A 16,260-nucleotide genomic window follows, 5' to 3' on the forward strand; every position below is an offset into this window, starting at 1 on the left:
AGTCTCAGAACCAGGCACCTCTAGCCCTTTGTCAAACTCCCTTGTATCCTCCAGTTTAGATATGGTCTCAGAACCAGGCACCTCTAGCTCTGTGTCAAGCTCCCTTGTGGTCCCGTGATCATGATCGACTGGTCCACTTCCATCGCCAGCCAAATTCACATTGTTAGCCTCACCCTCATCCGTACTTTCATTGTTCTCCTCAACAACTTTGGCATCAGGATTGGCTGGAAATTCGTTATGGTCTCCGGAGGATATGATCTCATGTTCTTCTGCAGCTTTGTCCTGCTCCATTACTGTGTTCTTCTGCAGCGATCCTTCTTCTTCCGAATGTTTGTTATCAGGATTGACTGCAAATTCTTCATGGTCTCCTGAGGCTATCATGTCATCTTCTTCTGCAGCTTTTTCCTCCTCCATCACAATATCATCATGCTGATGCAGTGATCCTGTGCCCTCCTCCAAGAGTGTGGAGTCAGGTATTTCAGCCGTTTCTTCAAGGACTACTTCATCATCTTTGTCAACCTTGAGAGCATCTCCGTCATCTTTCAAGATAGGGTCTATGTTCTCTTCCGGAGTGTCTTCAACAGTAGGGTTGATGAACCCTTCGTCAGTATCTAAAGCTACTGACGGAGATGGAACTCGAGGCGGATCATCATCATTGGTCTCCGTCTCAAGCATAGAAGTCACCTCGTTCGAAGCAAGTGAAGTACCTATTTCAGTAACCATGGGACATGGAGCTTCCTCTCCTGGATTCTCATCCTCCGTTTCCTTTACATCATCCTGCCTTAGCTCTCCACTTTCAATTTCCTTGTCAGCGACCAGTTCAACTCTCTCACTCTCCAACTCCGTTAAATTCTCCATTGTAGTAGATTCTATTCCCGTTAGATTCTCCATTGTTGATTCCATTTAAACAGCATTCCTATAAACAAATACAATAAACATATAAATCAATTAGTAATTGGAGAAAACAAATGAAATGACCACTGAAGCTTACAATTTAGACAAACCCCAAAAACACACACACAAAAGTATGTTCATATAGTACCCAATAAACAACAGCTTAAATGTTTGTGTGGGGATTTGTTAATTTTTTTTCAAGATATATTTGGTTTTTTTTTTTTTTCTCTCTCTTAGGGTTTTGGTTTTGTGTTTATTAAAAAAAAATAAAAGAGGATTAGGAACACATAAGCAAATAAAAATAAAAATAAAAAAGATTTCTCCATATTGAGATTCTCCATATTGCGAATTCAATCCAAGATTTGTAAATAGGATTTATAAAAAAACCATTGAAGGAGAAGCTAAACAATAGAGTCTTGAATTCCGGATTCATCTTAATAAAATTTTATTTCCCAAATTCCGGAAAAAATAAAGCGTTAAAATAAACGAAAACGAACCTTGGTTGGTAGAGACGAAGAAGCAGAACGGGGAAAAAGGTAGAGATGGAGATGGATGAATAGGTTTTTTTGTGTTTCCGAGCTCCTTGTGCAGTGGTGGTGACTGAAACACTCTTTTTCTCTTTCGTCGTCGTCGTCGTCCTCAAAATTTTTTACACACACCGATCGAATTGGAGAAATGATATCGAGGGTTTGCAATTTTAACCGGTTTTTTTTTTTTTTTTTTATAGCTTTTTTGGGCTCTCACGGGCTTTTTGACCTAATCTACTTGGCCCGATATACATCACTAATCTTGTCGGAAATTAATTCATTTTCTCTTTTTTTTGGCGTTTCAAAATAATATAGTGATATTGAAAATATATACTTTCGATGAAAAAATGATTAAAGTACCTTACTCTTCTTTTATTATGTTCCAAAACTAAGTTGCATGGAAACATAGACGAATATGCAGATTACCCAAAAAAAACGGATATACAGAAGTAAAATGTTTCGGAAATGGGAAATAAAATGTTTCAAAAGTAAAAAGCAAAATGTTTCGAAAATAGAAAGCAAAATGTTTCGGAAACGGAAAGCAAAATGTTTCGGAAACAAGAAACAATTTATATTTTCTAAAGTTAGAAAATGGAAAAGTTTTGAAAACATATGTACGTATATATATATATATATATATAGATAAACACCAAACATTTTGATTATTGGGGACTTGGCTACCCGATTTATCAGTGTGGAAGATAAACTTAGGAATTTGATTCTTCTTCATTATAATACCAATGCTGAACCTCTTAAATGTAACTACGATGTGTCTCACATCGAAGATAACAATAACTCTAAGCCAAGTGGATAATTCGTAATTCGAATGGTATTCTCCTTTGAATGTGGAATGGGCAAAATTTCAAGGAGGGACAACAATTGAAGAGTTAGAGAGTACATCATTTCTGTGGGAAATTCAATCATCTTGGGCTCTAGGATATTGAAAGGTTATAATTGAAGTGCAACATCAACATTGTACGACATGTCAATAACAATATATCAAATCCCCGCCTCCAACACTAATTGGATACAATATGGAGTTAGAAACCAATGTTCTCCTCTATGAGTTTCTTGTTTCTTCATTGGGAGAAAATCACTATGCTGATAAACTAGTAAAACATGCAATTGTCAGCCTGAGTGATTAAAATACATTACCTTTTTATCATGTTCAAAAATTAAGTTGCATGGAAACGAAACAGATACACAGAAACAAAATGTTTCGAAAATGGAAAGCAAAATGCTTTGTAAATGGGAAACAAAATGATTCGGAAATGGGAAACAATTTTTTTTTCTAAAATAGAAAATAGAAAAGTTTTGGAAACGTATGTATATATAAAACAAAACACCTACATATCACATTCGAATGAAATAGCTAATGAAGAAGGAACATAACATGTTTAATAACATGATAGCGAGTAAAGCTTATCGAAAGAAAGCAAAGTCAAACTTACTTTTTATGCTTGTTATCTTCGGTATATGGCACATATTTCTGTTTTTGTAATAAATTGTTTTCTAAAGTTTCGTATTGAGTTTGTACCTGCTGTAATACATAATTGATTAAAGAAAGATATTGTAAGGGAAAGAAATATATATATATATATATATAAACACTAAACAAAAAAACCCTATTAAAAATAATATTTGAAACCACACAAATTCAAAACGTAAATATTAAATAATTGAATTAAAACTCTAAAAGATAGATATTATATATATGAGTAATTTACTTATATAAAAAATATATCTATGATAAAATGTTTCGAAAATGGAAAGCAAAATGTTTCGGAAACGGAAAGCAAAATGTTTCGGAAACAAGAAACAATTTATATTTTCTAAAATTGGAAAATGGAAAAGTTTTAAAAACATATGTACGTATATATATACAGATATATAATAAACACCAAACATTTTGATTCTTGGGGACTTGGCTACCCGATTATCAGTGTGGAAGATAAACTTAGGAATTTGATTCTTCTTCATAATAATACCAATGTTAAACCTCTTAAATGTAATACGATGTGTCTCACATCAAAGATAACAACAACTCTAAGCCAAGTGGATAATTCGTAATTCGAATGGTATTCTCCTTTGAATGTGGAATGGACAAAATTTCAAAGAGAGACAACAAGTGAAGAGTTAGAGAGTACATCATTTCTGTGGGAAATTCAATCATCTTGGGCTCTAGGATATTGAAAGGTTATATTTGAAGTACAACATCAACATTGTACGACATGTCAATAACAATATATCAAATCCTCGCCTCCAACACTAATTGGATACAATATGGAGTTGGAAACCAATGTTCTCCTCTATGAGTTTCTTGTTTCTTCATTGGGAGAAAAATCACTATGCTGATAAACTAGCAAAACATGCAATTGTCAGCTTGAGTGATTAAAATACCTTACATTTTTATCATGTTCAAAAATTAAGTTGCATGGAAACGAAACAAATACACATAAACAAAATGTTTCGAAAATGGAAAGCAAAATGCTTTGGAAATGGGAAACAAAATGATTCGGAAATATATCTTTAAAAATTAATCAGGGGTTTTAAGCTACTAATAATATTATATATCATGAATTCTTATATTTCTAAATTATTTATTTATAAAATTTCTAAACTAAGAAAAAGTTTATGTCGCGTTTCCAAAACGGAAACAGAGTTTCCATCGTGTTTCCATCGTGTTTCCATCGTGTTTCCAAACAAAGATTTCCAATAATTCAAATAAAGATTTCCAAAATCAGAGTTTTCATACCTTGTTTATGTGTTTTCACAAATTTCCGTTTCTGAAACATTTCAAAAACAAAAAATATCTCAAAAACTTTCCATGCAACATTGTCCAAATATTGCCTTTCTTTATGTGTTACCTTTCGATGAATAAAAGAAACTTTTAGTTTTAAAGAAAACGAATTTCCATAACAATGAACTTCTTCTTTTTTATTTCATTATGTTGTCTTTTTGTAAAATAGTTTCATTACAAGAAACACGTTAAATAACGTCGGTTCTTTTAAGTCAGTTCTTCAACCGACGTTAAATGTGAGAATGGAACGGGTACTAACATCATTTGCTTAACCGACGCTAACATTTATTTTGTTTTGTAAAAGTTTTTATTTGTGAATGGATTACACTCGAAGTAGAACTATCTACAATTTATCGACAATTTCATGAAAGTAGCATTACGATTTACGAATAGGCAAGAGTTAGAGATTCATTGTCTAGATAATAGGTTGCTTGAGGCATGTAAAACATTCTAAGTTGATTAGGAATACTTTATGAACCAATTACCCCATCCTTAGGAGCTTTTTTGATTGTTTACAATTTTTGCATTAACTCGATCCCTCACCTGATCCAGTACTCGATCCCTCACTTGTTCTTATTTTCTTGTTACCCGACCTCCTACTCGATCCGGTACTCGATCATCAGCATTATGTACCTCGGTCGAGTAGCTCTTTGCTTTATTCTTTTTATTTTTGTTCATATTAGGTTGTTAGACAAAACTCCTTTGATTGCTTGGCTTGACTTGCATAGTTTTGAATGTGTTATATTTGCTACTCTGCTAACATACAACCCCTGTTCAAAAACGCGGTCGCCGAAGCCGCTTAGGCGCCGGATAATCGCTTGGCGGCAGAGGTTCGCTGCGATTTCAGCCAAATCGGAGTAAAAATAGAGAACAAAAAAAATTGCTAAATTTTGTCTTTTTGATTTGAAATAATATAATATAAGATGGATCTACTATGTAGTTATTGAAAACAGTTTAATTGGAAGTGAATTCATCCAAAAACAAGGTTGAAAAATGAGGGGCAGCCATAGATTAGGGTTGCAGGTCACCGAAGTCGTGAGGAGAAGACGATGCGGAAATGACCAATTTGCCCCTCATTAATAAAATCGACAAAAAAAAAACACAAAACACAATACTGGAAATTGAACTCAAGACACGTTACCGAGTAATCACGCAAACCACTCGACTACGACAAAAACTTTGAAATGATTTACAATTGTAACATATTATAGATAAAAGGCCTAAAACTAGTCATCGACTAATCCCCGATTTAAATCCGATTAATCCCTAGGCGTTCCCTCACCACCCGACTAACGCCTAGTGATTTTTAAAACAGAACATACAACCATTTGGAGTGATTAATTTTTGTACTACAACTGCATAGAAAATTGATACTCTGGGTGAAAATCTTGTTATCAGAATTACACAGAGCTTGCCATATGGGAGGATATTTCCATAAAATACATAGCCTTTTGTGAGATTGTGAAAGAGGCGAAGTCTTGTAAAAACTCAAACATTAGAGATCGACATCGTATTGATAACATCTTATAAATAATAACAAAACTAAAATTATTTATATATTTCTCCAAGTGAAACTTGGATGAGAGGCATATTCTTGAGAGACAATATCTGTGACGTTTCATTTCTTACATAAATTATATGTGTATGTGTGTATAGTCATACACTCTTATGAATAGATAGGGACGAGAGGTGAGTGAGAAGCCTCTCTTCTTATTATGTTTTACTACTAATCTCTTATACATAACCTCTATTTACAATGGAAAGGAGAACATAATGATTCATACACTATTTAAGGACACAAAGACAAGTATATAAGTATTAGTGACAAGTGATAAACAAGTATTACACCATAGGGACATGTATTATAATTTAGGACAAATAACACCCACACCCACTTTCTTACAAACAAATACCACCCACACCCACTTTCCACTCTTCCTATACTTTCTACCTGTAAAATTACATCTTACCCCTCAAAACTCTCTTCAGTCAATTTATTTTTACTTACCCATCTCACTTTCTTACCGATCTCAATTTTTTGTAAAATCAGTACATTTATTTTTTACAACCGTAAAAAACACAAAACCCCAATTCCCCCCCAAACCCGACATCCCCAATTCTCTTCAACCCTAATTTTGCATTTCACGAGTTTCGAATCCCTTGTTTCCTACCTCTCCTTAATTTGTTCCGTTTGTTCCATTAGCTCCATTTGTTCCGTTTTCCGATTAACTTGCCGCCGGTAACCGCCTTCGGAGATGGAAGAGCCCCGTCGTCGCGTCTCCAAATTTTCGACCGATGAACCGTCATCGGCAACTGTTGGTGATACTTCTGGAGAAAAATCTGCAGATTGGGATGATCGGCTCCCTCTCCGTCTGTTTGCAACTGACCGTTTCCCCGACGCTAGGTTGAATGTTTACTCACGACCTGATATCCTGACGACAGTCCACAATGTTCTCAAAGGCACTCCCCAATTCGATACGATTCTTAGCTCAAGTCTGGGTTCTCTATTCCGGCTTCGTATTGGTGAGTCTCCTATCTCCTGCAAATTACTCCACGCTTTGCTATGTAGGCAGGTTCTGTCCAAAAAAAAATACGAATTGTGGACTGTATTCGGTGGATACCCTTTGAGGTTTTCTTTAGTTGAATTTGGTGTTGTGACTGGCCTTCAATGTGACGAATTTCCGGAAGATTACGACCCCGAAGACGACCCTGCTCCCGAACCTCATGATGAATGTTACTGGGACACGTTGATTGGTAGAGATCGCAAGGCGACCCTGGGTGATGTGTCCACTATTTTTGAAGACCCTACTATCAAGGATTTGGATCGGAAGCTTCGTCTAGCGTTGCTACTCATAGTCGATGGTGTACTCATTGCCTCCAGCCAAACGAGCCGACCAACTTTGAAGTATGTTGAGATGCTTGAAGACATCGACTCGTTCCTAGCATTTCCTTGGGGCAGAGAATCCTTCTTGAAGACTATTTCCACTATGAGACCTGATCTCAAACCGCAATCCATACCAGTGGCTAAAAGACTTAAACGGCAGGGCAAGGTTCAACCAACGGACTCCGTGAAGAGTTTCACGGAGAAGTTACAACAGAAGTCCTTCCGTTTGCATGGCTTCCCTCTTGCGCTTCAACTGCTCGCATATCGTAACATTTCTGGATTACGAGACAAGGTACCAGGTGCTGGTGACAGCCGCACTTTCCTGGAATGGTGTTCAGTTGGCCTACCAAAGAATAATTTACCTTTGACAGACGTCATAAGTGTTGAGCATTATCCAGATGTAAGTTGTCTTATATACACATTATTAACTTGGATTACATTATCCACGTGGATACACACATTATGACATTTTGTCTATCCCAACCGCAGCTATTAGTTTCTCCGTTTTTGGAAGCTGTCCAACACGAAGGGATTGTTGAATCTGGTTGGGGAGAGTGGGACGATGAGATTAAAGACAAAAGGATTGCTTATATGGAAAGTCTCATTCAGGCAGGACATATCTTCACCAAAAAGGAATGGCCAGGGGGTGATTGTTCTTTGCCTTTAATAACTCTACCTGATAAGAAGGGCAAAGGGCTTCACAGGAAGCACATTATTCCTAGGCGGAAAGAGATTTCTGTCAAACTTCGTGTCAATCAACCTTCTCCCAAGTCCAAATGCTCGAGTTCTAAGAGGCCCCGTGTTATCTTCTCCAATACTGAGGATAATGGTTTCGCTGATTTCAAAGCTGCTGTAGAGAAAGAACTTAATTCTATTAGGGATGCGTCAGATAGTAAGTTTAAAAAGCTGCAATCTGAGAACAGGAAACTACAGCAGCAGATTAACTCCCTTCGATTCCGTAGGCGGTTAAGACTACCGCTAAGGCGCACCATTAGGAGGCCAGCATCCGTCTCTCCCTCTACTGTCAAGGAATCACCACCGGCCCCTGTCGCAGTCGATGAGTTTAACTGTCCGAAGAACGCGGCAGAGAATGTTACGGTCGGGACGTCACCCCCAACTCCTCAACAATCTCCGACCAAAGCAGTCACGTCTCCTGACGATATCCTTCTTAACCAACACGACTGGGAACAATATGTCCACCCGTTTGGGACAACGGTATGTTGTTGTTTTCCATCATCTTGTAGCTAGTCTGAATGCATTGGTATTCATCTTAGTCAAATTATACAGGAACATTCCGTTGGAAACTGCTCGTCCCCTATGAAAGATGTGATTCAGGATGATTCAGGATGTCCGAACTCTTGCCTCAATCCCATTTATGACACCGAGACTAAGGTTAGACACACTTGTACCTTTTATATCAAACTTCGAGTAGCTTCCTTTTTGTTAATTAAACTACTTTTTGGAAAACAGCAATCCCCGGTATATGACACCGTCACCAAACCTGTTCCCTTGGATGACCAATCGGTACATATCCCATATTTTTTCTTTTTCAACATTTACCCCAGTTTACAAACTTACACTGTCCATGTGGATACATTTACAATATCAACATTCACCCCAATTTCCAAAACTTACATTGTCCATGTGGATACATTTTCAATATACAGGCTGCGACAGATATTGATCAAAACGGAGTTAACTCCGCTGCTAATGCATCTCCACAACCCCTACAACCTTACACCAGCTTGTTACAGGGATTTATTGGGAACTCTAATGTCAATCCTCAATTGCCTGCTCCTAGTCCTGTCCTTGACGGTACACCTTCTGACAATATTGAGGTATCTTTTTACCAAACTAATATACTTTCCGAGTAAGTCTCTATCCTCAACTATATCTCACTACTCAAACACTTGCTAACCTTCACGCAGAAAATTGACGCTGATAATGTGTTGGAAGCCACTCCCCTAACGTTAATTGAGGTAAGCAATTCCGTTTATTAATATTTCCTATCATGAATATCCTATCCACATGGACACCTCACTTAGGCTAGTTGTTTAATCACAACTTTAATGTATCCACATGGATATGCATCATCATTTCGTTGCCTTTTTCTTGCAGGACACCAATGTTGACATTGACAGAGCTTGTGCCGATGAGGTACGTCAGACAAATACTACTTCAAAATCATTTTGTTAACTTTTACCTCATAGTTATTTAATTGGGACCCCAACTTGCTTTATTAGGATGATGGCCGTGAGTCCCCCATACAACCTAACGAATCCGACAGCGAAGCCACCGAGGTATTCCATCCTTCTCTACTTTCCATCGAATCCCTGCCTAGTTTTTTGCTGCCTAATAGTTTGCTGAAAATGAAATCTTCATCACCTCACAGAGCAATGCTACGCCCACAGACCTTGTTGATGTCAGTGATTCTTCGCCAGGCAAACCTACACAAAAGGGTGTTCTCTCGGGACCAGAAGAGACCCTTCTCTCGGCTGTTTTGCGGATTCCTACACTTTCACCGTCCCAACTGCCTGACCTACTACTCATTGTCGACAAAGATTTAGCATCCCTCATGAAAAAATCTCTGAAATCATGTCCAAACACGTAACTTTCTACACACCCTATGCCATTTTTTATTCTAACAATATCGGACCACTGAGCTAACCGTGGATACCATTTTCAAAACCTCCAGGGTACACATAACAAAATGTGGATACCCAGTTGACAACTTGTTTTTCAAACAGTTAGCGAAGCCTCAGAATTGGGTTAGTACATTGGTAAGTATTTCCTATCTACCAAAATCTGAAATCGTTTTTAGTAAATCTATACTTACACATTATTTTCACCCTCTTCTCACAGCATATGGAGGTTTTAGTGGATTTTCTACAAAAAAAGCTGCAAAAGTTCCTACTCATTGAACGCTCTCTCTTCCTCTCACCCTGGCTTGGGAACTACTTACAAGGGAAGTATCCTTCCTTCTGTCAAGCAAAAGTGAAGGCCAGAGTCAAGTGGGACAATAAGCTAAAACGTAAAACCTATGGTTCTCCTTCAGAGTGGTTTGTGGATTGGAACACAATATATATACCGATGATTTGGGACAATTCTCACTGGGTTGGCTTAGTCATTAACCTCTCCAATTGGAGCATAGAAATCCTCGATCCTAATGTCAGTCTATACGACGACGCTAAGGTTGCCACCTTCATAGCCCCGTTCACAGAGCAGCTGCCATACCTTATTTCAAAACTTTGCACACCGCCTCCAACTCAAGATCATGGCTGCACTCCATTCACTTGGTCGAGGGTACAGGACATTTACGTCAATGAGAGATGTGGTGATTGTGGTCCCCTTGCCATGAAGTTGCTAGAGATCGTCGCAACTGGGTTTGGTCCGGAACTCATGTCTCAGATCACCGACCAAATCGTCAATGATATCAGGTCACAATACGCGTTGGACATCTATAAGGAATATGTCGCACCCATCTACTCCAACTAGTTTCAAAACTTTTATTCGCACCCTCTGTTAGGTTTCTCTCTGTATGTTTGTATCATGCCGTACTTTTAGCGACCTGTATCCTTGAACTTCTCTGTCCGTATGCCTATCTACGTTAGGATCTCGTTACCTTCAATAACCCCTCACAGTTATCCCCTGTATCCAAATGGACATGTTACCTACAATAACCCCTCACAGTTATCCCCGGTATCCACCGATGTCTGACCACATGACAAGTACGATTCCTCAGCTCATGTACACTATCTATTTCCGGCTTAGTATTAATCCATAACATACACCCATAACCATATCATATAGCCACGTATATCCACGAGGTCAGACATCGGTGGATATCTCTCACTACTTAAATAGTTAGCAGTTTTCACTCAAACTTAATTTACACCGGAAAATATATGTTGCTATGGTTAACCTGATAATACATTTTTTACATAAACCACTACGATCAGCTACCCCACTGTGTTGATTCCAGAGTGTAGATTTAACAAAATGGAAGGAATCAGCCTAAACCCTAAACCCTAAACTCTACACCCTCTAACCAACACCCTAGACCCAACACCCTTTAAACCCTAAACCCTAAACCATAAACCAACACCCTCTAAACCCTAAACCCTCAAACCAACACCCTTTACCCAAAACCCTCTAAACCCTAAACCCTAAACCCTAAACCCTATACCCTAAACACTAAACCCTAACCCCTAAACCTTAACCCTACCCCATGAACCCTTAACAGTAAACCCTAAAACATCGTCTGGAAATAACCCTAAAAAACCCTAAAAAACTCCCAACTCAATGAAATTTTGTGTCAGGAATTTGAAGATTACTTTGGTGAACTCTAGAGACTAGAGGATATGCGAGAATTGGTTCCTCCTCCAATTGATTGGTTGAAGATGAAAGTGAAATTCAACGATGAGTAGTGTCATGTCTTTATGTACTCGTTTTAAATTTCGATCTCTCTAATCCACGTTCTTCCTCACCACATCTAAACAATTTATAACATTGTTTTCCGTCCCTATTAAGCAAGCACCAAATGGATACACGTACATGACAACAGTCCATGTGGACATATATATTTGGATACAGTTACATACATATCCATGTGGACTCGTACAATTGGCTCCCGTTACCCTATTCTACACTCATCAGATGGCCAACATTTTAGAAATAACTTGTCGAGAAGTTCATAAAACAAATAAACACACAATCCACTAAAAAAAATTAGAGAAAAAATAAGGGATTGAATACATTTCCAGACCACAACAACATCTCATCACAGTCCACAGCCACCAACCATATTACAACCTTAACGTAAAACATAAGAATCTGTTTGGCACACACTACATCGTCCACATGGATACGAACTTTGTAATTGTAACTTTCCAACCTCTATGTGGTTACAACCATGTGGATAAAGCGTTCACGGGAAGTGGCGTATTCCGCTGGATAAATCCATCTACTACCATTTTTCAAAGATTTGTCAGAACTTTAAACATGTTCTCAGTATTCCCTCTCTCTCCTAACTGTCTGCTCTGTTACACATTAAATGCTCCTTCAAAAGCACTGTCGTGATGTAACATTTTTGCGCCTACAACCGTAGGCTCACTGTGCTCTACCAGAGACTACTCCGTCTATGGCTCAGCTTTTAAAGATCTCTACACCAACTGCAATAATTACCCCACAACCATTACTCTTGTAACAAATAATCGATAAGAACTTTTATGACCACAATATACTGTCCACGTGGATGTCTGTACTTAGCCCATTTTTTTATATTAAAGTTGTTTCTTCCTAATCATGCAGATTTTAACATTATCTACTATCCACTAAGATGCTAACGAATAAAGTTCCCCCTAGAAACATCCGCGTGGTTAGGTTCTCGCAATTACTATTTAGGGATACGTGTTAGTGTCTTCGTTTTCTGATTCTACATAACCAGAGTATCTATCTGTTATGAGATAGCTGAAAATGATTCCAACGTACAAAATCGTCTGTGAGAACTGCTCTCAGGGAAATTGCGGACATGGCCGAATTTTACCTAAAAGACATTTCCCTCGCCCGCACAGTGCACTGACACCGGTTACTGAACGCCAACCAGCGGAAGAACCAACCACCCAACCTCTTGTTCGCCTGAATCCTGAGGTTTGTTTCATTCTTTCTACAGTACGAATCCAGTTAGATTTTTAAGCACTGGTAAATTTAATATTTTTACTTGTCGCTATTAAAGATTCCAACACGTAAAGATCTACACTTCCCAGCACCAATTCTGGCGAAAATTGTCAGCTGCGTAGCTCAGGATGGCATCAAACATTTAAGGAACTGGCTTCTCGCAGGGCGTGCAGGTAGAGTAGCAGTTCACTCGTTGGACACACTTTCATCGGTTAGGTTGGATCGCCATTCCAAATTCGTTAAGTGGTCAAGACCGGATTCTGTGTACTATGATTTTTTTGGGTGGTGTTTATACGCTAAAAATCCTTACGCTTTGTATGTGAAAAGTTTATTCTTAGCTTTCCAATGTTGTGATCTAAAAGAGGCGGTCTCTTTGGTGAGTACCATTAAACATTTGTACCCAGTTGCTGAGCTGTTGTGGATTATGTTGAAGAGCTGCGAAGGGACACTGGATTCGGATTGTTACTGGAACTACAAAAAAAAGTTTCGTTTTGGTGATGTTGATAGGATGGCTGACTCTCTAATGTACCACATCTTCATCATGCGGCCAAAGCGATGGGGGACTTATTCTAATACTTGGCGCTTTGAAGATGTGCCAAGTTGCGGTTATAAACACACAGCGTTCGGGGAATTCAATGGGGAAAGGTGTATCGACTGTATCTTCTACTATCTATCCAGAGATATAGTGCTTCTGTCTTAGATAAAATGTTTGTATGTTGCTTTTAAATCCACTAAAACTCCTGTCCTATAAGATCTGCTTAAGCTTTGCTACTCTAATATGAATTCTACTTTTACCATTTGAATTTTCTTAATTCACCCGACAATCTAATGATGTCCACTCGACTCAAAAAAGAGTATCTACACACATATCCACAGCAAACCTATCCACAAGCTACTGCAGGTTTACTCTACCTCAACATAGATTTCCTAAAAAGACAAAGGTTTCGACCCACTGGGTAATTGTAGGTGGCTATATTAACGGGTTAATTGCAGGCAAAGGTTGCTTTCTAGTTTTGAACATTATCCGTCGGCTAGATAAGAAATGGCTATCTGTCCACTTGGATACTAAATATGTGGATTACAATAACAAAGATCATACGTCGTTGAGTTTACATCCTTTACACAATATTCCACAAACTGTTAAGATTAAAAGTTCCAAACAACTTTAACCCAAAAATAAAGGTTGGAAAAACAGCATAATAGGTTTAACAATACTTAGTAAATGCAGACAAAAAGTCTTACCCGTAGCAAAATATAATATTCATAGCAAAATGTCGTACAAAACAGCAAACCCTAATCTTAACCTTTCAACAAAAAAAAAACAGCAAACCCTACTTAAGAAGCTTCTTAGACGTGAAATCCCTTCCATCAATCTGCGTTCAGACGAACAGCAATTTCCGACCAATCAATCGGAGTAGGAACACCACACTGCTTTGCGTCGTGGTCCGCAGCAACTCTCATCGCCTCTAACTTCTTGTGCTCTGCCTCCAAGTCCACAAGTTGTTGTGCCACTACTTCATTCAGTAGGGAGAGTTTGGCGTCAATTAAATCGACTTTATGCTTCAGGCCGATACACTCTTCCTTCTTCTTCATATGATCTTTAATCATATGAAGAATATCTTTGAAGCGCTCAGCCGCCTCGGCCTCAGCCACGGCTCTGGTCTGACTGAAGGCTTCGCTAACGGCCAAAAGAGCTTCCTCCTCCCATTCGAAGTCAGCTTCCCGTACTGGTCGTTTGCTGGAACCCTCCCCGGCAACGGTCAACGACCGTGTTTCTTCGTCTTCCCACTCAAACATTGGTTTTGAACGTTTCCTTGAACTCTCTCCCGCCATAGATCGACCCTTTAATGGAAGAAATCGATGGATCTGAGAGTTTATTTATAGTTGAGATGATGGAAGAGAAGGGAACGTCTCACCGCTTTAAGAGGGAGAAAGGAACGTATTCAGAGAACCTGAAGACAAGAGGCGCCAACGTTTCAATGCCATAAATAACCTCCACATATCGGAACGACACCTAGGAATTCGAAACGGTATAAGAAAATATCGAAACAATGCACTGAATATCGATGTTCATGTACACATAATAACTACCATGTGGATAGCAATACCCGATTAAAAACCACGTGGATAGCAACAACGCGCACACACAACAAAACGATTAATGCTATTTGTATCCACAAAGTAGTAAACCACGGACTATGTGTAAGTTATCTTCTTTATTTATGTTCAATTGTCCAACCACATTCAAATGTGTACACACCTGATAAACAAAACTCTAACACTTACTAATACATAGAAAAGTATGCGTTTGAACAGGTCTACTCAAAAATTTTCAACCAAACTTCTATATTTATCATCAATAAAATGAGTTCACTTAAAGTAGCCACATAAATTCACCCAGACTACAATAACTTAGGATAAATACACAATATCTTTAGCTAGGTAAAAGTAGATACACTCCATGCATCTCTCCCCGTTCGCTTCTTTAAGAGCTTTGTGTTCCCACAAACACTCTGGAAAATCTTCAAAATACCATGTCTTCTTGTATGTGCTTTTTCTTCGAGGTCGGATAGAGTAGATGTGGTACATCAAAGAGTCCGCGAGTGTGCCTGCTTCACTAAATCCATACTTCTTCTTAAACTCCCAGTACACATCCATATTTAGAATGCCAGCGCAGCTGCTCAACATTATCCACAATAGTTCTGCCACTGGGTACAGACTCTTCACCGTACCGACCAATTCAATTGCCTCATTCAATTGAAGACATTGAAACGCTAAGAACAAGCTTCTCACATACAAAGCATACGGATTCTTCTGGTTTAGACACCTTACAAAGAAACCATAGAAGACATGCGAAGGCCTAGACCATGTCACAAACAATGGATCTCGATTCAACTTTACCGACGAAAGCGTCTCTGTGGAAAAAATAGCTACTATTCCCTCGCGACCAGCAAGTATCCAGTTTTTCAGCGCCATAGGGCCATCATCAGATACCAAACTCACGATTTTGGCAAGTATAGGGGCTGGGATGTGAAGATCTCTTCGCGGAGGTAGCTACAAAAAAATCCAAAGAAAAAGGTCACACATAACATATTGGTTCGAAGATCTATAACAGTATATGTAAGAAAACGAACGTGTAACTTTAGTTTCTCAATAGCATCGCTGATTGACTCCTCTTCATTTTTCCGGTCAAAATTCATTGTCAAAGCACCGACAGGGCCAGGGTAATGTCTACGGCTAATCAAACGTTAAGCAGCCTCCTCGGCGGTGTAGTATGTTGGATCCATGTTCTCCTTTTCTTTGTGCTCTGTTTTCGAGACCTCACCTGCTCCTTATAAAGCTGATACTCCTAATTCAACCGAATCCACATCGATAATGATTACTTAAACTACTTCCTACTGAAAAAACGTAACCGATGTACATTGGGGAGACATTACTATCCACTATTTATTAACCACATGGATATATTTTCCATGGTT

General features: G+C 38.6%; 1 protein-coding gene across 1 annotated transcript in view; it reads right to left on the reverse strand.

Moving 5' to 3' along the window:
- Window positions 1–1,580, reverse strand: part of LOC104790984 (AT-rich interactive domain-containing protein 3-like) — a 5,592-nt gene extending 4,012 nt beyond the window's left edge. Inside the window, exons 1-2 of the mRNA XM_010516784.2 lie at window positions 1,392–1,580; window positions 19–916 (exon numbers count right to left, since the gene is read on the reverse strand). Coding sequence (XP_010515086.1) covers window positions 19–903 — 885 coding nt within the window. The 5' untranslated portion in view covers window positions 904–916; window positions 1,392–1,580. The remainder of the gene's footprint in view (window positions 1–18; window positions 917–1,391) is intronic.

The sequence above is a fragment of the Camelina sativa genome, chromosome 1 (assembly GCF_000633955.1).
Source record: "Camelina sativa cultivar DH55 chromosome 1, Cs, whole genome shotgun sequence".
Lineage (NCBI taxonomy): Eukaryota > Viridiplantae > Streptophyta > Magnoliopsida > Brassicales > Brassicaceae > Camelina > Camelina sativa.